Below are 23,505 nucleotides of genomic sequence, written 5' to 3'. Positions count from 1 at the left end.
GGCTCCTTTTGTTTTGGTTTGGGGTTTGGGGGGTTGTTTTGCTGGGGGTATTTTGCTGACACTTTCACTTCATGTATAGACCCATCAGTCCAGATATGTCATGATACTCAAGTTGTCTCTGATTTGACATTGGAATGATGTGAAGTTGAGCTGTTTGTCACAAACTGGCGTTGAGGCACCATTTCCAACTAGATTTACTCAGTGAAGCGAAGCTGTTTGGTTGAACATCAGGGCAGGCAGACCTGAGAGTGCTAGGCACAGGAGCAAGGCACGGACGGCAAGGATGAAACAGACTTTAGATCACATTCTGGAGGCCATGAGCTCTGTACTGATACCCATAATTTTTAGGTCCCAGCAAGAAGCTAGGTTCACCTCAGCTAAATGTAACTGTGTGAAGGTTTGATGTTTGGCATAAATCAGGCTTCTTCTGTTGTCAATTAAGAGAACAAGGACCTCAGGAGGATAAGTCAGCCCCTGGCCTGAGATGGGTGGATACATGGCACCTGATGTGTCCCTCTGGGAGTGCTCTGTAAGGCAGTGGTGAGCAGGATGTGCAGCCAGGTGTGCTCACTAAATCCCAGGGTGGTCCTGCCTCATCAGGTGCTTTTTGGAAGATGCCAAACAACTTTTCAAACCTTATACAACAATGGTGTCTCTTATGTGGGGTCTCAAACATTGCTGTTGGTAATGAGCTCTGTAGTATAGTGGTTAGAGCTGCTCAATGGGGATCTGTCATCTGTCTTTGTCACTTTCCTAGAAATCCAAAGCAAGGAGTATAGGGACAAGTTGCTGTGAGTCATTCCATTTCAGTCATCTTGACTGCACAAGTAGAAGTACCATGAGGGTAACAGATTTGTGCTGACCAGTTTTAGTGAAGCAGATTGTAATCTGACCTGCAGGAATTTGGTGAGAAGAAACCCAAGACAGAGCTATAAAGCCAAATCTTCTAATTCTTCTAATGGGACTATAAAATACTCCTGTGTGCCCTGTAGAGTATTTTCTAAGGGAGGGAAGGAAAAGAAACTGTTAAATACAGTACTTAATATGAAACAGTGAAATGTGCCACAAGTATAGGTAGAGAAGGCTTGGGAAATATGAATCTAGCAGGTCCATTCCATCAGTCCTAGGCAAGCAAAGGATGCAGAGAGCAGAAGAGATTATAAACTTTCCGCTATTTCATTTCGGGGAGTGGGATTAAGGAGCCCTTGCAGTGAAGACCATGGGCATATTGGGGTGTAGTATTATGTTAGAATTACTGGAGATGTGTTTGTTTTACACAGCAGTCTGCCTTTGGGGATGACCAGCTCAGATACCTTGGTCCCAGCCATGCCAGAGCATTAAACAGCACGTGAGGGTGTCCCTGAGCACAGGATGGAGTTGTCCATATTGTTGAATGATGAAAATGGTTTGATGGGATCAGTTTGAATGGGGCCATCTAGTTGTCCCCCATGTCTTTCCTGGGTATGTTTTACCATGGGCCGGGATATGTTTTGCCGTGTTGCCATGGTTCAGGGATCATTCCCAGCAGACAACTTGCCGGGATGTTTTGGGAGGCGAGAGGTTTTACTGGTACAGGTGCAGACTGTTTCACAGCACTTGGCCTGGCTCCCAGGCAGTTCCCTTGGGACTGTTTGTTTATGGCTGCAGCTGTCAGGGCTGTAGCTGTGCTAACGTGGTGCTGTGTGATCACAGCTGATCAGTGTGCCCAAGGAACCCAAGCACCGTGTGATGCTGGAAGAGCTGCATTGCTTGTGTGAGCCAGAGCTGTGAGAGCGCCGTGTTCTTACCCAAAGAAACAAGCTTACAGTGTTTTTAGGTACCACATTCAGCAACTGCAAGATGCACTGGCAGCTTCTTGCTGGGATTCAGTGGAATGCTTCCGTCTCTTGGATGTTTTGAGGTTCTGTATCACTGATCAGCAGTGAGAGGTGCACGCAGATCTCAGAGGATTGTTCAATATCTTTTGTACTCCTGATGCTCTTACCATGTCTAAAAATGCACAAGTCTGATCCTTCAATGGTGGTAATGGAAACTGAGGTCCCACCTTTATCACAAGCTTCTACATTCCTATTTTAATATCTTTTGATGTTCCACAGCTCCTCTTTGCTGGTGGGCTGACCATTGAGCACACATTCTTTGCAGACTAATGTGTCTTTTTGACTGAGCTATAAGCCTTCCTTTTCAGTACCTCACACTGTTTCAATACCCTGTTTGATAATTTTTCTTCTCATTATGTGCCTATAAAGGGAACAGTCCTCTATTTGTTCACTTTCTGTCATGGATGTTTTTTCCTTTTATCTATAATCTAACATCTATCAGAGGAAATAGCTTGCTGCAAGACCATGTAATAGACCTGGAACCTCTGAGCCCCAGTGTAGTCCCAGGTGTCACCATTAAAGCACATGAGTGCTGTACTCTTGAGTTATCCTATTGGGAAAATCCTCTTCAAAGGGAAATGATAGAAGCCAATACTCAGGATATTTAAAACAGGAATGAAAAGAACAGAAAGGAACACAGTTACTTGATGTCCACGGAGCTTGTATGCCCCAGGAGATGTTTATTTCAGTACTTGATTTTTCTAATGCATGATTTTGTTAAAGGGAATGTTGTGTGTGCCAGTCTAAAAAGCTTAAAAGACTTATACCAACTTCAGAATTAGGTGTCCTAAAAAGATGACTGTAGAGAAAAAAATTTAATTTGTAAGCCACTTACCAATGCATGCCATGAATCTGAATGGTTTCTTCTAATATTTTGAGAACAATGATTTTGCTAGCACTGTTTTGTTTTGTTGGGGTTTTTTTTGTTTTGTTTTTTTTTTTTTGTTCCCAAGGACTAGATTCAAGGCAAAGAAAGAAACTGGAGGGAGAACAAAAGGTGATCCAGGTTGTCCCTGAGAGCACACAGAGAGACTCATATTCATCCCATTTGGTTTTAGACACCCAGTCTAGGGTTCTGCATTAGAAATGTGGTGTTTCTACATTAGAAATGTGGTTTCTGTAGGCTTCTTGTCTAGGCAACAGCTTCAGACCTCTCTTTTCATTGACAATAGAGGGAGCTTAGAGAGGGTACAGCCCTCATTTCGGTATCTGAGGTTGACATAAGCCTTTGAGCCTAATTGCCCCTTTTTTTTTTAATTTGTGGATGTCAGTTATGCAACAAACATTAATTAAGTATTAGCTTGAACCATATTAGAACTACAAAAAAGCTCCTGCAATACAATTCTAAAGCCTATTAAAATGTGTCTCTGCAATTTGTCTCCAAGCACACTGTTGTCTCCTCCTTTCTCACCCCCCATCTTTTTATTTTTCCTCTTGTTTCATTTTTCAAGTCCTGCATGTACATAGGCTGCTACTCCCTAAGTTCAGGACTCATTAGTTCTCCATGTCCTATAATGTGCCTGCAGCACTTTGGGATAATAAAATAACAGTGTGAAGTAATAGAATACTGTTCCAACTTGCACTAAGCAAAAGGCAAAATGTTGTCTCGCTTCCATCCGAAATACAAGCAGTGCAGATTCATTTTGAATTAGCTGCCAACTGCTGAACACAGATACATTGAAGGACAGCCCCAGGCTGTGTTCAAACAGAAGTGCAGACTAAATGAATTCTTGCTGGGGCTGCTTGGAGGCAGCTGGATGTATATTGCTTGCCTCTAGGCTTATGAAGAATGACACATTACACAGTTTTCACACCCTTTCAAATATACATGGTGCATGGTGCCAAATGACACTGATGTGACTTGCTGCTGAAAATACTGTGTGGTTTCATGGCCTGCATAGCACCTTAGCCAGCCCCTGGCATCACTTCCCCTTGGTCCCTGGCCAGAGCCAGACCAGCAGTGTGTACATTGCCCAGCGGCAGGAACAAGAAAGTCTCCTTCTCTGCTCATGTTGATGTCCAGGCTTTAGGTAGATAAATTAGAATTTATCAGTCAGTAGAATTGCCCTGGTAAATTTTAGGGCTTGATGTGCTTCAGTGGTCTCAGATCTAGGGGAAGGTTAGCCAAGCTTAGGGAGAGGGATGTGCTGTTGATAGTGGGCACAAAGAACATAGAATTCATGGGCCACAAGGACATTTGGCAGAACTCACAAGATAAGGATGAAACAAATAAAGCAAACTAATTTCAGCAACTGTGCTGAAGTCAGCTCTAACTAGGTAGAAAACAATTTCACTGGGGGAGTTGGTGGGCATTTCCCACTGACTCGGGAAACCCAGTGACTCGAGAGACAGGCTGGTCATTGGCATGGCAAGTGAATCATGTAGCCAAGCACAGGTGGAATACTGATCAGTAACAGAGCTGTGTGGCTGGTGGCCAATGAGCCCTGATTTCTTTGCTTGCTAAAATATGAGTGGTGTGGAGCTTTGATGGCTGGGGACCCAGCCTGTTGTGGGCCACACCAGCTCCCTGCTTTGCACAGGGACAAAAGAAAGGGGAATACCTCATCTTGGCGTGTAAATTGGTGCTGCACACGGGGCAGTGAGCCCACATTTGGGACGACAATGTCATTACTGCCCCTGCTCTTCCCTGCTCCATAGGGGTCCTGGGGGTGATTGTTTGAGGGGCAGCACTTGATTCATGGAGGAGGTGCTGTGGAGCAGCTCTGTGTGGGGTGCCTGAGGGTGGCTGCTAATGACCTAGACCTATGGTCTCTGCCAGTGGGACAGAGATGTTTCCTTGCTCCCTGGCCTTATCAAAGTGGCTGGGGGTACAGGATTAGCAAAGAAGAGTGAGTGAAGGGGAGCTGCAAGCCCCCTCCAGCAGCTCTCTCCCCAGCCTTGCCCAGATCTTTCCAAAAACTATGAAAACCTCACGGCACGTGATGGTATTGGTGAATCCTTTTTCATGAGTTTTGTGAAACATTCAGGTTGTGTCATCTTTCACTAGTCCAGCAGGACTGGCAAGAGTTGGGGGTGCTTCCTTTTCATCTTCTCACCTAAACAGTATGAGAAGATGGCATCTGATCTGCAGAGTGCTGATTGCAAAGCTGTGAAATATGGGGGTGACTGTAATTCCTTTTTTCTTCTGCAGAGATATATCTACATTAAAATCAAAAGCAGATACTGTAGTTATGTGAGACTGATGTCCTTTATTCCCTTGGTTGCCTGAGAGCCTAGAGTATGAGGGTGTCCTGAGAATAGGCTTAGATAGTATCTACTTCCCCACACATCTCTTGGGAGTCAAGGCTCATGTGATTTCTTTAAAATAAAGCAATGTTGCAAACTTGCTGCAACTATTACATGAAACAAGGATTTAGGTTTGCATCCAAGAGCTGTGTCAGGGATCCCTGAGCCCTTTGCCTGTCCAGGGCACTGCAGGGCACACGTGCCATATGTTTATGGTGGCAGGGTGCTCTGGTGCATGGGGTCTGTTTTGGGGACCCAGTAACTATGAGGGTAGAGGCTGTGTAGCTGTGAACTCCAAATCCAAACACTCAAAGGTTATAGGTAAGGCCTCAGCAGTGGAATATTTTTTTTTCCTTAAATATTAAGTGATAGCATGTTTGTTTTACCTTATTATTTCTGAATCTTCAGGACATAAATGGGCTATGTTTTAGTCAGCTCAGAATGGGGTTTTCAGGAGCTTGGGGTTATATGCAGCCAAAAAATTAATTGCACTGCTGATCAAAACACTCAACTGCTTTGACTTTCTCACAGATAATCCAGTATCCCCTGAACTAGAACCAATGGCTGTATAGTTTTATTGAGATGTCTCCAAGAGGAAAATAGTCTACTAAAGCAAAAAGCTTTGTCATCTAAATATTTATATTTTGGCATTCTTTTTTTTCTTTTTTTCCTTCTCTAACAGTTGTGACTGTAGAACTATAAAAATTCTGCTCATCAAATAGAGTTCTCTTTAAAAGAACTCCAAAAACAAAATCTGGAAAGCAGCATTTAGAGGACATAAACTGAGGAAGGAGAGGAGCTGAGTCAAAGTCTAGTAGACTTCTACTCCTCACCTGTGTCTGAAGCAGACTATTTTTTCCTTATGGAAAGCCTTCTGAGCTTTTATTTTCCCACCTAGAATTAGGTAGCATGAATAACTTCTAGATAAAAGCATAGTTACTCATTCTACTTACATATTTACTTATTCTACTTACGTATCTTCAAAATTCACATGTGATGGCAGTTTTTCTGAAGCAGTGTTCAAAACCTATTCTAGTTATTCTCTTAGCACAAAAATAGTGCTAAATGGGCATTAAACTTTTTCAATAAGCACTGTGTGTTAGCTTTGGTAATTTTTTCATTATCTCTTTTAGATTTAATACACACTAATTTAAATCTTTGTCTTGCAGGTCTGAGTACAGCCGAATGTCCTCTACCAGCAGTGAGTATAACTTTGAGATTCTTTTTTAAAGTGGATTGTTATATTTTCTTTTGTTCTGCTTGCTAATATCATTTAACATCAACCTGGTGTTACTGACAGAGTTCACTTTGACATAGTAAAGCCTCCATTCCTTCTCCTCTTGGATATATGTCTAGAAACAATATAGAAAATTAAACTGTTTGAATATTTATGACCAAACACAAACCATGTGTAAAGACCTAAATATTGGCGCTCACAAGGATGCAAGGCAAAATGAGAACAAAATCTATAGACACAGTGTGGGCCAGTGTGAATGGGCCCTCAGGCCAAAGGAGTTTGCAGTGATGAATGTCACTGGAGCTGGGAATGCAGGAATAATTGAATGTTTATTGTGAGCTGATGCCAACAAAGCACTTCAGAGCAACTCCAATGAAGTCAGTTTTTTATTTCAGAGATAGTAGATGCACTAGTAAGTGCCACAGTCTTTCTAGATATTTACAATGCCAGTTGATTTTCAGGTTATCCAACTGATAAAAGACAAATTCCCATGTCTGGATTATTTTTTCTTTATTTTTCACTAATGCAAAATGAGGATTTTTTTTAAGCAACGAGGAACATTTTCACTCTATCTACTTCCTTACTTGTAGAACACACTGCATCCACAGCACTTTGAAATGCAGCGATGCTTATTCATGCATGACTGCTGGTATCTCTCCTTGTCCAAGTGCAAAGTGATGTCTGTCTTCCTGATTCACACATAGGCATGAGCTTTATTTATGCCAAGCAAGCACATCAAAAATTCCAAGATGACAAGATGTGTTTTATAATCTGGATCTTTAAGCACCATGAAAATCAGAGGGGAAGAAAGCTGTCAGGTTTTTTTCTCATTCACACATTCTGGCTGAAGTGTGGGGAGGGTTATTTTCCATCTCCCATGGTCTTCACTGAAGGGCTTTAATTGATTTCAACAAGAGCTGGATGAGACAGCATTCGTAATGTCTGACTCCTGAGCTGATGTGACTAGCAAGGAACTCACTGCTTTTCCTCCATCTGCTCACTCTGTGTGTGTGTGTGTCTGAGAAAGAGAGAATTTAGTGCAGCTTTTTCCTAAATTCTGTTGTTTAAATAGATTTCTGGATTCTCACTGTTGGGTATAGTTTTTGAAATGATTGGGAGGCAAAATCAAGGCAATCATCTTCTCTGTGCTAGTGAAAGCATATTGGATTTGCCTGATTACACCAGATGTGTGGCACACCACCCTCTCAGCTCACAGTTTCAGATGATGGCTTGGGGAATATGCTGCCAACTTCTTCCACTTTTTGGGTGGTGACTCATACTTACTTGATTAATGGAGGCAGATTATTCAAAAGACAAGGTGCAAGTAGAATATTTCTCATTTGAGAACTAGGTTTGAATCCCTTAAAAACTTTGCATGGCTGGTGCACATTTTACAAATAAAGGTAGCAAATTCCAATTGTAAGCCTTGGTTTTTATTAACTGAGGTATTTCTGAGGGGGATGAAGCTGTTGTTACGTGGCAGCTGCAGTGTGTCCTGTTATCTCTGGTCTGCTCAGTGTCTTGCTGGCCACTGCTGTGCTGTGTATGTGGCCATTGCAGTTGTGTTTCAACACCAGTAATTTGTCAGTACAAGGAGGTATTATCATTCCAGCAAAGACACACAAGTTCAGGAGACAGAAAAGTCTCCTTCTTTCTCTTTTCTGCTTCCAAGGCAAATTATAGTGACACAGCTTCACAAGTAGCAGTATTTAGCTTTGCCTTTTGAGAGGTTTGTGTGGTTGGCTTGGTCAGACACTGCAACAGTAACAGAAGCAGTTACATAAAAGAATTTTGGTAAAATAAAAATACTTTCACGTCAGAGGCTGGTAGTGGGTATGTAATGCATTTTAAAGAAAGAATGTTGGAGAAGAGAGATTGGAAAAAAAAAGGTGATTTGGACCTTTTAATTTCTTTGGGGAAAAGATTCAATAAGTGATATCATTCACAGTACAAAAAGCAGTCTAGTCAATGATGCTGTTAGGCCCTAGTGTAGCACAAAGTAAGCTGTTGTAAATTATGAAGGAAAGAATTTCCATTACCTGCAGCTGCTTCACCTGAAACTCCTGTTCTAATGGCGTTTATCTGACCCAGGAGGATTACAGGTTAGTTTGGTTTTACAGGGGTCCTATTTGGTAGTACCAGCAAGGCTCCAATTTCAGTGTTTAACAAATGAATAATCTTTTCACTTTCTGGATTAACTCCACTGGACAATGGTTTTCCACAGACATGCCAAGAAAAGGTTAAGAAAGACTTAGCAGGTGGATCAACTACAGCTTCTATCACAGCAGCTGAGCAGACTGCAGGACTTTGCACCAATGCAAAGTTGTACAGGAACTTCCAGACCCCCCAGGTCGGAAGTAAAACTTCATTGGCTGCTAAATGGCAGTGGCAGGATCATTTTGTGCCTATTTCTAGTACTTTTTTCCCCTGAGCACAAGGCAGCAGCTATTGTGGTCAGTGTACTGCTCAGCAGTTCAAAGCCCTGCCTTGTGGATTGGTTGGACCTTGGGTTTTAGGGCAGCCTCTCACTTCTTTTGTTCTTTGCCCTTGCGTCCCAGCTTCAGACAACCAAAAAATGCTTTTTGCTGGCAGCATTCATCTAATGCTTGTGGTTCTGTACAGCAGGTAATTTGGGGAAGAGTACCAAAGTTTGCAGAGCGTGTGTATTTCGGCAAGGAAAGGCAGCGGGTGCCTGCTGCTCTGTGGCTGTTGTCAGGGTGACTGTGTGCCACTTGGCCTTGCCTTATTGAGTTGAACAAAAAGGTCACACAAACCTTTCTGCAGAGTGATGCATCTGGAGGTATTACAGCTTTCAAAGATTCAGCAGTATGATTTCAGTGAAGAGGAATGCTTTTTCTTTTTTTTTTTTACCTGAACGCTGGTGTATGAAGTTACTTTTTCCTTTGTTCTTTAGGAAGAAGAGTGCTTTGTCTTGTTGGGATATTTTGCCTACTGGTGTGCTCATCATTAATCTAGGAAATGTATTAACCTTCATTTTACTTGTATTTTCTATTACCTTTTCAATTACGGTGTTCAATTTCCATTAGGGATCCCTAATTCTATATGAGAGAGAATTGGGCTAGGCACTTTATACCCACAGAAGGGACCTTTACCTGAGGTACACCATGCCAAAATATAAAGGCCATAAGTGGCATATGGATACAGACAGTCAGAATCACAAAGAAATAATTAATTAGTGTTGGTTGGCACAATAAACAACAGTTTCCATACATCATAATTTTAATTATCTTCAGATTGCCTTGAGCTATGTGTTTCAGAGATGATTTTCAACTAGGGAGGAGGAGTTTTGATGGAGATGCTTATTGCCTCTTCTGCTTATTTTTGCATTGATGAAAAAAAATGGCTCTTCAGAAAGACCCAAACCAGAAATTGATGTTTTGAAACATGACTTTTGTCATTTGTAACATTCACAAAGGATGAGAGGAAATGGCCTCAAATTGCACCAGGGGCAGTTTATATTAGATATTAGGAAAAATTTATTCACTGAAAATGTGGTCAGGCATTGGAACAGGCTGCCCAGGGAAATGGTGGGGTCACCATCCCTGGAACTGTGTGGATGTGGCACTTGAGGATGTGGTTTAGTGGTGAGCAGGGCAGTACTGTGTTAATGATTGGATTCAATGATCTTAGAGGTATTTTCCAAACTTAATGATTCTATGATTTGAAGTATTCCACACCTAGTCAGCCTTGGAGCCAATATAAGTAGGTTGTCTTAGAAATAATTGTGGAAGTGAATGATTTTTTTTTTCTTTAATCATTTTTAGCCTGACAATCGGCCTGGATACACATTTGTGCTGGTCCAGCTAAGCTGGTAAATTAAATATAAAAATGGCCCTATGGGATAAGATGCAAGTTTCTGGAAGAGTTTAGAGCATTTCAAATTGTAGAACCCAGTAGTATGCTGTAGTTCAGGTTGTGCTTCTCAGTGAGGTAAAGAGCTTGTCGCTCACCTGCTTTGCAGTTGGAAAGCTGGTAATTCACCTTCCCCTGCTCCCCTGCCTTTCCTTTAGCAGCTAGGAAATAATCAAGTCCTTGTAGGGTGTTCATATTCTTTTGAGGTAAACCTGAGAGCTGGGGTATTAAAATTTTTATTTCCATGTTGCACATACCCATGTTCCTAGCCCATGGAATTTCACCCACTTTCTGGTTCTAGAAATTGAACACAAGAAGGTTTGTTTTGGCAGATATAAAATATGTGGGTTACTGCACATGTTTCTTTTTAATAAATGCTCTGTTTGATATTCTGTTCCTACACTGGTATAAATTCAGATCATTGTTTGGGGATTTGGTCACAGTTTGGTCAACGTTTTGTCAGTGTCATCTGCATCAGCTCCCCGGGCTTGTGACCCTGTGGGAAGCCCTCACTAGAGCAGGCTCCTGCCAGACCCTGCAGAGCCTTGAAGAGAGGAGCCCACGCTGGAGCAGGTTTGCTGGCAGGGCTGGTGACCCCATGGGGGGCCCGTGCTGGAGCCCGTTCCTGAAAGCCTGCACTCCACAGAAGGAACCCACGCTGAATCAGCAGCTTAGGAAGAACTGCAGCCTGTGGGAAGGACTCATGTTGGAGAAGTTCATGGAGGACTCTCTCCCATGGGAGGGACCCCACCCTGGAGCAGGGCAAGGACTCCTCTCCCTGAGAAGGAAGCAGCAGCAGAAACGATGCAATGAACTGACTGTAACCACCATTTCCCATCCCTATGTGCCACTGCAGGGAAGGAGGTGGAGAATTGGGAATAAATTTAATACCAGGAAGGAGGGAGGGGTGGGGGAAGGTGTTTTTAAGAATTTTTTACTTCTTATTATCCTACTTTGATTCTGATTGGTAATAAATTCAATTAATTTCCCAAAATCAAATCTGTTTTGCTCATGACAGTAAGTGATGATTGATCTCTCCCTGTCCTTAACTCATGACCTTTTCATTAAATTTTCTCTCCCCTACCCAACAGAAGAGGAGAGCGATGGTGTGGTTTTGGTGGGCACCTGGTGTCCAGCCAGGGCCAACCCACCACAAGATGCCTTGTAACAAAAGCACAGGGAGAAATGGCTTCCTGTTTCTTGTGTATCATTTCAAAATCTGTCTTCAATGAACTGTTAAAGGTGATGAAAATTAACCAGCAGCAGGAAGGGGAGTGGGTCTGATTTTGGCTTTGAAAAATCTGTCACAAAACTTGAATTTCATAATATAGTTGCCAACTTTAAGTTAGGTTAGTTCTAGCTGATTCTGACCCAGGCACTGCTGGACTGGGTATCTTCTAAGTCTGTTTCTCCAAACAACATAATTTAATGAGTGTAAGGCTATAATTATATTCTTTTATTGCTAGACAAAGATACACTGTAGTATATTGTTTCTTATTTCCATAGAGAACAGAGATGCTTTTACAATGGCTGGCAATAAACTGTATTAAATACAATTATAAAAACAATTTACAACAGGCTTGCCAGCATCATACTGCATTTCCAGAAGGTGTTATTATGAAACAAAGACTAATTAAAGTATGAGGAAAAATGCAAGAGGAAATTGGACCCAAATAATGTAAAGCCTTAGCCTGCAGCATCTGTCAGTGTTGCAAATTCAGGTGTTTTATATAGTAATGAAATCTGAAGTGTCAGCTCCTGTGGAAAATAAAGCTGTGGAAAACATGATACATCTTCTGCATATCTTGCCTGGCTCATGTTATGATGCCAGGGGTAAAATGCAATGCTGATTCCCACTCTGGCAGGGGGAAGAGGGAAAATGTCACCAGTACGTGCAACCTAGCAGTCTTTGGCTGTGCAAAACATTTATGTAACTGCTTGTCATCAGATTCCACTGTGCTGAAGGACCAAATGCTTGCATCCAGGATAGAAAAGTGCAGTGCTGATTCACAGAGAGTTGAGCTTGGAAGACACCTCTAGAGATGAGGCACAGCCTTGTGTAAGGACATGCACAGAAAAGTGCATAACATGAAATTAAACCTAGATTTGATTTTTGCATTCCAAGTGATATTGACCACAAACATAGCATTGCCCTTCTAAAGACTGAGGTTCCTGCTAAAGTTTGTCTGTCTTGGAGTAACCTGTGTATCTCTGGTTTTTGTAAAATTCAATTTCACTCTTTGGGATCATTTAGCGTGCACCAAGCTGTGTGTTCCATGGCTTAATTACTTTCTACTGGCTTGGTGCTAGATTGGGATTTCTGTATCAAGGATGTGCAAGTGGACCCTAAACAGTTACTGCACCGGTTATCAAAACATTGTATGCAGTTGTTTTTTATACTCTTTTATGACCACATCCAGTCAGTTTTGTTTGTTTTTTTTTTTTTCCTTGTCATACAGATACAGCAGATGAAAACTGGACTGGTTTAGTGGACTAGAATAATGTGTATGGATGACAATGTAATTTTTTTCTAGCTCCTTTTTTTATGGCCACGTAGTCATAATCAAAACCATGTAACCAAATGCATCCTCATTTATAATAATCCAAGCATGTTTCAGAAGCATAGGAAATCTGTGGTAGACACTGAGCTATTGTGTGCCGTACAGTTGTAGTAAAATCTTACAGGAAATATGTCAGAGAAAGTTAAATTGGATTATTTGGTGATGTGGGTTAAATTTCCCCCTGTGGAAGTGTTACTGCTGCTGTCCCAGAAAACCACAAGGAGCTAGGCAGCCATTTAGTGGGTGTTTTAACCCTGAGAAATGGGTTGCAGGAAAGATCTTGGCACTCCTAAGTTCAGCTGGTACAGTGATGAGAATTATCTGGAAATTGTTGCTATGTCTGTCTGAATTGTTAAAGCCCAAAGAGGGAAGCTAAAAAAATAAATCTGTCCCATGGCAACTCCTGACTCAGAGGCACTAGTTGGGGTAGAACAGGAAAAGCCATCTGAGTCACAGAGTCAAATAACAAAACACTTGTGAAGGCTGGAGCTATTAAGGCAGTTTCTACTGCATGTTGCCAATGCCAACAGTCAGTTTCCTCATGGCCATAGCACATTATCGTGGGGTACTTTCTTTCATCTGAACTTTTAAAAATAAATAAATACCATTTGTTTATGCACACTCAGTGGAAACTGGGGCATTTGGTAATAGTGCATGCCACATTCTAGAGCAGTAGATATCCTCTGTATGCCTTGTTTTTGTTGCTACAACATTTGTTGATTTGTAGTTTGGGGAAAAAAATAATTGTATCTATTGTTTATAAAATGTTCGTGAAATGTTTACCAGGTGACTCCTGGCTGCCATCATAAGAGACCAGGATGGAGCACGGACAATGAAGCATGCTTTCTATTCCTGCTTCCCTTTTCCATCAGCTGGTAGGGGGTAGATATTTTCAGCCACACACTGCTGTCAGCTGAAAGGATTATGAGATTCAAACTAGTTTTCGACCCCTGCCAAGTCCAAATGGGTCCTTTGCTGTAATGCTGATATTGTTCATTGTCTACAGAGGCACAAACGTGGCAATGCTTGGCCATGCCCCAGGGTTTGATCCCACATTGTCTTTGGTCGTGTCTTCAGTGCAGATGTTTTGGTGTGACTTCTGCCTCCTCTCTGGCTGGCTTTCCCTGCCACATCTTTGTGATACCGGGAAGATTTGTGCAAAAGCACAGGCTGATTAAAAGAGGTCTCTCTGAAATTTAACATTTTTAGCCAAGCTAGTTTTCTGACTGCCACCAGAAGACACAATCCTTATTATTCCTGAAGTCTGAGAGTTTCTTTTCAGTAAGTTCAGCAAGCTCTTTCAACTTGCATCTAGATCTGACACATGGGAAGCACTGGAAACACTTAGCTGAGAATAGTAGGGGCAAGAGTGCCAACAGTAAAGTCTTAAATTGTCTTAAGCCCATCATAAAATCACACTTTCAGTTAACTAAAGTACATTGTGTGTGGTATGGACCTCATTGTTGGACTGAATTTGTTAGCTACTCAAGTGTGCAGTGTTTCTTGGGGTTTTTTTGAAGGCAGTGCTCTTTCTGCCCTATTATAAAAAACACATTTTTGACAATCTCAGCTTTTCACAGGAGTGGAATTTTAAGAAAACACAATGCCTATAATCAGAGGACTTTGGAAATTATGGCATTGGATGCAGTTTTTTACAGCTTTTGATTTACTAGTGGTTGCTGATGGGAGTTTTATTATGTAGTAATTTATTTACATAGTAATTTAATTACACACACAACATGTAATTGAATTACACATTTCAGCTCTCTACAGAATCTGGTATTTATACCAAATATCAGTGTCTGGGTTCTTGCCAAGAACTATGATCCTTATCTGTGGTTGAGAAGAGTATTGAAGACTTCAGTGCTCTCCAGAGGATAAGTAGATGATAAGGCTGTTGGGTTTTTAAATTGAAATTCTGATTATTTCTAACAATGTAACATAATGTTCAAGCAGCATATTTTGAGGGAGAACACCAGGCAGCCAAAATAAAGAGCTTATGGAGAAGCCTAGAGCATTGGCAGAAAAATCATTGTCTTACAGGGTGTTTGTAAGGAATTGCCAAGCAGTTTGCTTGCTTGTAACCATGGTGTGAAAGCACCCACTGTAGGTTCCTAAGTTTGTTTGCATGAAGATCTCAGGCACTGTCTTCTCAGAGTTGGGAGTCCTTTTTTTCATTGGGTGCTTAACATACAATAAGCACAGCCTCTGCTTTGACATGCCTCCAGGCTCCATAAAGCCTGGGTGGAATACACACACCCAGCAAAAAGTGTCAGGGACACAGGATTACACATCCAGAAACACAATATGGGATTCTCATCCTTTCTTTTAGCCTGTTTCTGAAGGGAAACAATGTGAACTTGTGCCATCTATCTTAACAGAGACACTAACTTCCCACAGGTTTCATTGGAACTGAATGGAATACACTGGGACAAGAGGGAGAAAAAGTACTAATAGGAGTTCAAGTTTCCAGTTTTCCTAACCTGCAGCTGGACAGTCAGCCCACAGGAAACACATACATCCCTTTATACCAAGCATGAACTGTTCCTTTGCTGCCAGCTAGTAAGGGGATTGGTGAGGAATCTGCAGCACTGTGAAGAGATGAGGCAAACTGGGGCTGAGAACGGATCTGTGACCTAAGGAGGGACTCTGACTCTTTGCTTTGGTATGGACAGTCAGCAGCCATACCAGAGGAGTCAAAGAAGTTTTGGAGGATGTCATGGAAGACATGATAATCATGTAGCTCAAGGGCTTTTCTTCCATAACACTTAACACAAAACCACTTCTCATTTGTGGACAAGGAGTACAGCAAGATAATGTGCTAGAAAAAGATAATGCAGCCCACACAGATGAGGCACCCAAGATGAAGTGGAGAGCGATGGGCCTTATCTGAGGTTTGACTCTGCTTCTCACCTTGGGCTACAAAAGGAGCCCAGGACAGCCAGCCACGTGCTGGAGGGACATCCATCAGGTCCATAACCTTCCATGGGAGAACTCTGTGCCACAAAAGTTGTGATTCCCATGAAGGAGATGAGGGTCACATGGCTCTGAAGAGGGCTTAGATGGCACCAGAGACCATCTGACTGCAAATGGAAGAGGGAGTGCCAGGTATTGTTGCATTATCAGCTTAAGAAATGCAAGTGCCCAGGCCAGCAGAAGGGAAGGCAGCAGGAGTACATGGAGAGATGAAGGGTGTGAGATGGCTCCTTTCAACAGCAGCTTAAATTGATCATGAAAAGTTACCCCTAGGCAGGTCAGGAGAAGATAACTGATGAGGGAGGGATGAAAATCCACTGGAGCTCAAGCACAGTGGGGAGTTTTAGTAGACACTGTACCATCTAACAGCAAAGGTTCCACTTGTTTAGATCTGCCATTGCCTTTGCTTGGTCATGCAGGGCCTCTGTGGGCATTAAGTGTTGGCTGTTGACAAGATTCATTCCCTCAGGACTGGCTGCAGTGCTGTACTCTAAGGGTAATAATGACTTCTTGTAAGACTTTTTATATTAATGTACAAGAGAAGGCTTTTTATCTCCTTCAGAGAGATAAGGGGCCTAATTTTGAGCTTTTTTTTTTTTTGCTCAAGGTTTTTTTGTAATTGTTTTTCAGCTACTGGAGGAGCAGACTGACCATTTTGCTGTGCTTGTCTGTGTGCTGGTCTTCTGTGCATTGTCTTTGCTTCTTTAGCACGGATGGAGGAGTAGAACATTTATTGTAGAACTTTCAACTGCAGTTCCTCAGGAAAATGATGCTCTGAGGGGAGTGTGAAAGAGGTTTCTCCTCTTGGCATGGTGCTGCGCAGAATATCCCCTTTCTTCTTGCTTCTGAACATCCTTCCTGAGTTTGAGGTGGTGTGCAAAGCAGGGCATGCTGAGAAGCACATCATCCAGCAGCCCTGCATTTGTCAGATGCTATTAAACAGCAGGGAAAAGGAATGGAGGAGCTGGTAAATCTGTCACATCCTGCTTGTTCTAAAGATTATTGATGGTGCATAATTCATCAAAGCATGACTGACCTAGGGGTGGGTTCTGCTGCCAGAGGTGTCCAGTTACTGCTTCTGTTGCAGCTGCCCATAAAGCAGTGCTCCTTGTTTATGAAAGCAGCCTCTGACTTTGTGTCTGACCATGAGCCTTTCAATTAGTACACCTAAAAGGATCACTCTTGTCTTGGACTCAGATAAAATGTGAAGGTCCTGTTCACTGAGAAATGCTACAGTTTTGACATTTCCTTGTGTTTTGCAATGTGATTGAAGTAGGGAAGTACTGATACTTTCTGTGCAACAGCAACCCTGGGAAATTTTAATTGGAAATATTATAGTGCCTTTTTATTCAGACATTATTTATACAGTGTTTGCTATTATTTTACATTCCCACGGTTGAAATATTTTGATTGATTAACAGTGAAAAAATATGCTATTTTGTAATGTTTGGTTTTGAATTATTTCATTACTTCCTTATAGCAGTAATTTCTTGATAATGAAGTACTGCTTGATGGGAGTTGCAGTTCAGAAGCTTGGCAAATTCACCCTGAACTGCTCCTGTTGCCTGATTTACATCTCTGGTACTGCATCATGCAATTTGGTCAAATGGGATTTGAAGTCTTACTGTTTGGTGTAGCAATAGAGGAATCTGGTCTGTATGGCATAAGACAGGTTCAGGCGTTGATTCTCATGAAGCAGCATACTGCAGAGGAAAAAATGGAAGTTTGTGTTCCAGTGTTCTGATTCTCAATGCAATATTGCTGGTCAGGAAAAAAAAAAAGAATTTGTCAAGTATTTTTAGGTTGGATATTTCCTCTGTGTTTCCAGGAGAGAAGATTGAAAATGGAAAATGTACGTGACTAGAAAATTGAAATTATCTGCCACAGTTCGGAAATGCTCTTTCACATGCACGAACTAGGACCAGGAACCAGTCTGCCTAAAATCTCACTTCATTGTAAATTCAGTCCTATCCTATGAAACTTACCAGGTTTCCTTGGCCCTCTAGGTAACTCTTCATTAAATAATTCCTGGTAAGTCTGAGAAGTCTTTAGGTTCACCCTTTGTTTCACCAGCATAGGGTGAGGAGAGACATTTCATGGAGACAGGTATTTATATCCTTCCTAAGCTCTGCTATGGGATGAGTTTAGTTCACTGGAAAAGCCTGGAGAATCAGATCTCACCAAGACTGCTGAAGGTGGTGACTTTTCCTGAAATAAAAGAGTAGTTGGAACACTGCCATGAGAAGGGATGGGTCTTTGTTCACGGCACCTCCAGAGGGAATGACACCTGGGTATGTCACAGTGTAAAAGAGGGACCAGACTGCCAGGTCATGGCCAGAGTTTTGCTTGAGCAAGGTGTGCAAGAGACCTAGGGCCAAAAGGCAAATGAAAAAGGGAGACTTCTCTAACCTAGGATTATGCAGGTGGTGTGGAAGAAAACTCATGGCACATTTTGCCTCTTGTGTGGGTTAAAGTTCATGCATACATGCTGTAGGGAGGAGTTTTAGATCCAGTTCTCCATATCTGCAGATGAGTCTGGCTGCTTCCCAGCTGCTGGGATTGCTATCCTGACCTTACACCCACGTGTGCCTGCCTTGGGTCAGGAGCCCTGCCTTCTCAGCCAGCAAGAACAATACCTGAGTCCTTATGGCACCTCTCAGGGGTGGTGGCTGCTCCTCCAGCTGCTTTCCACTTCACCCATGGGTAATTGTGTCACTAGATCATAGAATCATAAAGTTATTTAAGTTGGAAAAGACCTCTAAGATCATCAAGTCCAACCATTAACCCAGCACTGTCAAATCCACTTGTCCTGTTTGTCCCCAAGCCTGGGCAGCTGCAGTTTCAGAGAAGTCACCAAAAGGAGGTAGTTGGCACAGGCAGACTTGGCAGGACCCACTGCTTTCTTTCTTTCAGATTGTCTTACTGATGAAAATGTCCTGGTTTTTGGGCAGGAAGAGCCACAGGGCTGGACTACCATTCTGCTTTGCAGGACTTTCTTTTATCTCAGCTCAGCAATATCACATCAGCAACAAAATAAAAATAATATGTACAGAAGGACCCGTACAATCATAAAATATCAGGGCCACCTTCCGCTCCCAGCCTTAAGAGGTCAAGCGTAACAGCTCCACAGCATTTGGGCTGACTGACTGCTTTAACCTCTCATGGGTGGTTAACAGTACCTAGCAGAAGAGTAAAAAGTTTAGAATTGTAAAATACTCTTTCAATCCTGGTAGTAATTACCTCTTAGCAAAGTTAGTGCTTTGCTAACTCAGAGAGACCTAATCCCCTTCTGTCATAGGAAGAGAAAAAATGTAATAGCTGTGAGAACTGTGAAGCTTATTTTCAAATAGATGCCTCAGCATTTTGATATCTTCTGTGGGATTAACTAGTAACACAGGAAGGCTAATACATATGCAGAGCTTTCATTAGCTTCTGTAACAATTTGCCCCGGGGCAAATTGAACTGTGTCATGAGAAATGGTGTTGTTTCCCCTCCTTCTTTGTCAGATGAAGGAAAAAGACTTGTTAGCAACATAGAAACAATTTGCAACTTGTTGTCATTTCAGAGACGGTTTGTCCTTGCCTCATATTTCTGCTTAAGTTTCTCTTTTTCTTACCCAAACAGAAAGGGCTGCCATTTTAGAAGCACAGAAGCCACATAATGAAACATGTTAAAGCATCTGTGCTAACATAAAACAGGACTAAAGCTCCTTCTGTACTGATCTGTTGCACTCACATAGTTGCTGCTAGCTCAAAAAGAAGAGATGATTTGCTCTGCTCTGTGTAACTCTGGCTCCTAAGGCTGGCTTTGTGCTGTGCCTCTGAGGCTGCTTCTGCGAGCATCTGGTGCTGATGGGCACAGGCAGCAATGGCTGCAGAATACTAATGCTGCCACTGGCTCCCACAAGGCTCCACTTCTGAAAAATGCTTCAGCCATTCAGTGTCCATGCCAGAAAAGCCGTGCTCAGGGATTTTTTTTTTAATGCAGAGCAAGAAGCTGAAATGATGGCTCTGTGCTTCACATTGTTGTGCCCAGGCTTCTTTCAGAGCTGCAGTCATTTATATGCATAAATATCAAGCCTGTCACTTGTTGCAGGCTTTGATAGCATTTGTGTAACAAAGGAATCAGAGAGAGAAAAAAGCTGAACATCTTCTATTCCAGCCGTAGAAAATGAATGACTGTGTAGTTATCAGGTTTCAGGTTTTATTAGATCACTGTCCTCTGCAATTTGTTTTCCTTCCCGTTCTGCTGTCCAATGTAGAGGACCACAAGAGGACCTCCCCCCAGTGCCCTTTTGTCTTTCTCCCACGCTGTGAATCCCCACAGGGGGTATCTCAAAGAATTACCAACCAGTAATGATTGCCACAGCAAAGCCTCTTGCCACATACTGACCCCGTTTTTCTTTTTGCTTCCATTTCTTTTCTTCCATTAGCCATCTGACAAAGTCACTCCACATCACCCATTTCATGCAGAGATACAAGAACTCTGCTGTAATTGTATTTTTGATTACTTACTTGGTTTTTCTTTATCTCCCCTAGGCAAGATGCACGCTTGCTATTTGCTCTGCATGCCATATCTTTCTGCAGTTCTAAATTGAGGCCGACGTTGTGTTTACCAGTCATCCCTCTCTGCAAAGCTGTGCAGTTGCATCTAAATTTTCTCTGGGTCTTGCAGCTATTCTATACTGAAAGACAACTAAAATACACTACTCACACAAAGCTGCTTTTCCATTAAAGCAATTGGTGAAGTATCACAAGAATGTTGTTCTGATGCCAGGAGGGAGGAGGGAGGAGGGAGAGGTTTGTACTGATTGCTAATAGGAGGGGGGAATAGCCTTTGAGACAATCCCCTTATTAAATGTGGTCTGCACAATGAAAAGCTTGGGAAGCCTTTCCAAGGCTTCTCACATTTAGGCTTTGTGCCCAAGCTCAGGGTCTCAGACACGGAGGTGGTTTCAGAATACCACACAAGGGGAACCGTTTCAGCAAAAATATCAAGGTTACTTGATTAATTTATTAAAGTGCCTTGGATCACCATGCCTCTTTATTGGCATGTAACTCCAGCAGAACAAAGTAACAATTTCTCCCTTGCCCTCAAACCAGCCATTGCTCTGCTGGGCTCTCAAAGTTCCAGGGACAAACGAGAGATAGAGCCCCTCTGAACATTGCCAAGGTTAACTAGAGGTTTCTTTTTTCCCCTGAGTAAGTGTAACTTTTTTGTTCCTCCTCCCTTTACAAGTCTTCCCTAATGTTAAGAAAACCTTGAAGCAGTAGTATTACAGTCTGAAGATATAAACAGTGCAGGATTTGTAGGGACAAGTACTATATTATCCTAAAGAAGGACCTATATGCCTGAAGGCTTGTCTGTTTTTTTTTTTTTTTTACCAGCTGTATCAGTTGGTCTAATAAAAGATATCACCTTTCCCTACAATCGTTGCCTTACTTACTAGAATAGTTGCCTCCAGGACATAAAACATTTAACTGTGTGTAAAACTCGAGTGTCAGGGTGATAGAGCTCAAAGGTGTGATTTTCATGTCCTGAGCCAGTTGGCAAAAATGGAAGTAAGGTGGGATGAACACTTTCCTCACTTATCATTCTGCACATCATTAATGTCCCTTACACCCCCACTCTACACCAGTATTTTTGTCTTTCCTACCTCTCAACTGTATGGAACAGGTCTTTTCCAACAAATAAATGCACGTTGACTAGCATCTTTTGGATGCTGTCTCGGAGAAACAGCAACTCTTATGGTATGCTTGATGAAATTTTTCTATGCCTCCTGATTATTTTCTTGGTTGCTATATCACTGTACTTTTTTGTTGTTGTTTGCTACAAGTGAGATTCAGAGAGCTGGAGAAAAAGAAAAGCCCACTGTGACTGAGTAGACTGTTTTTCCTTTAAGGGTCACCTAAGTGTTGTGACTTGGTAGCAAATCTTAAAGGACTTCTTTTTTTTTAATATTTCAGGTGAACTTTCTGTGGAAGGCATACAAGACCCATTCCTTGTTAGTGTCCATATTATCACAGACCCAGGTGAATCCAAGACTCTTCAGCAGGCCATTGATAAGCTCCTAGCCTGGATCCACCCAGACCTGCAGCTGTTTCGGGTCTCAGAAAGGCGAGTGCCCAGGAAGCGCAGGAAACCACTCAAGGCCGGTGTTTCTCAGCCAGCCCTTGCTGTCATTCTGTTCCTGCAGGAGGAGTACGGGGAAGAGCCCATCTTGCAGCTCCATGAGACTTTTCAGCGGCCACCTTGGCATTACCACCACACAGAGCTAATGCATGGGAAGTTCCTCCCTTACATGCCTTGCAGCCAAGACTTTTACACTCTGGCTCCAGAGACTCCTCTGTGGGCCATTCGCCCAGTGCACTACGGGAAAGAAATGATCCGCTTCACCATATACTGCAGGAATGAGAACTTCGTGGACATTTTGAAATTGTATGAGTTAATACTGAAAAGACCAATGTGTCAGAAAAAAGCAGACTTCTGTGTTTTTCCTGTCTATTCTAACATGGAAATAGACATTCAGTTTTCTTTAAAAAAACTCCCGAAGGGACAAGTTCCAGTGAGGACAGAGTCAGCCGTGCTGGAGTTCAGAGTGAGAGATGTGGGGCAGCTTGTGCCTCTCTTGCCCAACCCTTGCAGTCCCATCAGTGAAGGCAGGTGGCAGACAGAAGACCATGATGGAAATAGGATCCTTTTGCAGGTAAACTCAGTAGACAGGGAAATAGAAGCACATTTCTTGGTTTTGTGCAGGAAAGCTTACCCTGCACTGACAGTTGCCCTTTTGTTGGTTGGCTGGTTGGTTTTTTTTTTTTTGCTCTATCCTTGGCGCAAGAGCCAGGACAGTACTGCTGAAAAAAGAATTTGAAACCCCTTGCTGTGTTGTGTAACTGATCACAAAAGCAGTGAATGATGTTAGCCAGATATCAGTCAACCTCAGTTTATGCTAAGAGTGATGTGAGATGAGATAGCAGTTTTAAAAAATGAGGAGAGAAGGAGTTATGAGCCAGAGCGGAGAAATCATAGCTGGTGAGTGTAGTTTTATAAGAGGTATGGGCACAGAACTGACAGGGAGTTTTAAAATAGCCCTCAGTTATGAGACTTTTATGGGAGACAAGCAGAAGTCCTAATGGTACTCATTATTTTCTAGCATCACTGGGTGACAAACTGCATCTCTTTTCTGCACAGTGATTATCAGGATGAAGAGAGAGGTGATGAAGGAAAAGAAATGCGTTCTGAAGAGCAGCCTAAGAGAGACATTCCCACTGACACTCTTTTTGAACTAACCTCAAGTGCTCATAACCAAATCCTGAGAGTTTGTTTGTTAGGATATCTGTAGGCGCCATATCTGGGCAATGTATCAGCATGCTCTGCTTCACTACACCACAGCCAAGGGAGATAAAAGGTTAAGCAAGCAAACTCTTAACAGCTGCCTGCCCTGCAGAGGGGTATCTGTGGCGATCCAGGCTAATGTGAATTCTTGCACTGCAGAGGTTTTTATTACTGCTTACATTCTAATCAAGGAGCACAGCCCTTGACCTTTATAAGGCTGCTGTTCAGATTTCAAATGGTATTCTTTTGGAGTGAATTCCATTCACGTGGCTTGTCCAGTTGCCTGACCTTTTTTCTGTGGAGGACACATTGTGGATGCCATCCTTGCACCATACAGACCTCTCAGCTTGCAGAGAGGTGTGTGCGCCCCTCTGTAGCACAGTGCCTCTGGGTTTGTAGT

At 42.4% G+C, this 23,505-nt stretch overlaps 1 protein-coding gene across 1 annotated transcript in view; it reads left to right on the top strand.

Moving 5' to 3' along the window:
• Positions 1-23,505, top strand: part of FAM124A (family with sequence similarity 124 member A) — a 41,387-nt gene that overhangs the window by 4,499 nt on the left and 13,383 nt on the right. Inside the window, exons 2-3 of the mRNA XM_066544959.1 lie at positions 6,293-6,324; positions 21,737-22,476. Of these exons, the coding sequence (XP_066401056.1) occupies positions 6,293-6,324; positions 21,737-22,476 (772 nt within the window). The remainder of the gene's footprint in view (positions 1-6,292; positions 6,325-21,736; positions 22,477-23,505) is intronic.

The sequence above is a fragment of the Molothrus aeneus genome, chromosome 2 (genome assembly GCF_037042795.1).
Source record: "Molothrus aeneus isolate 106 chromosome 2, BPBGC_Maene_1.0, whole genome shotgun sequence".
NCBI classification, from domain to species: Eukaryota; Metazoa; Chordata; class Aves; order Passeriformes; family Icteridae; genus Molothrus; species Molothrus aeneus.
This window is presented reverse-complemented; position numbering and strand designations above follow the sequence as displayed.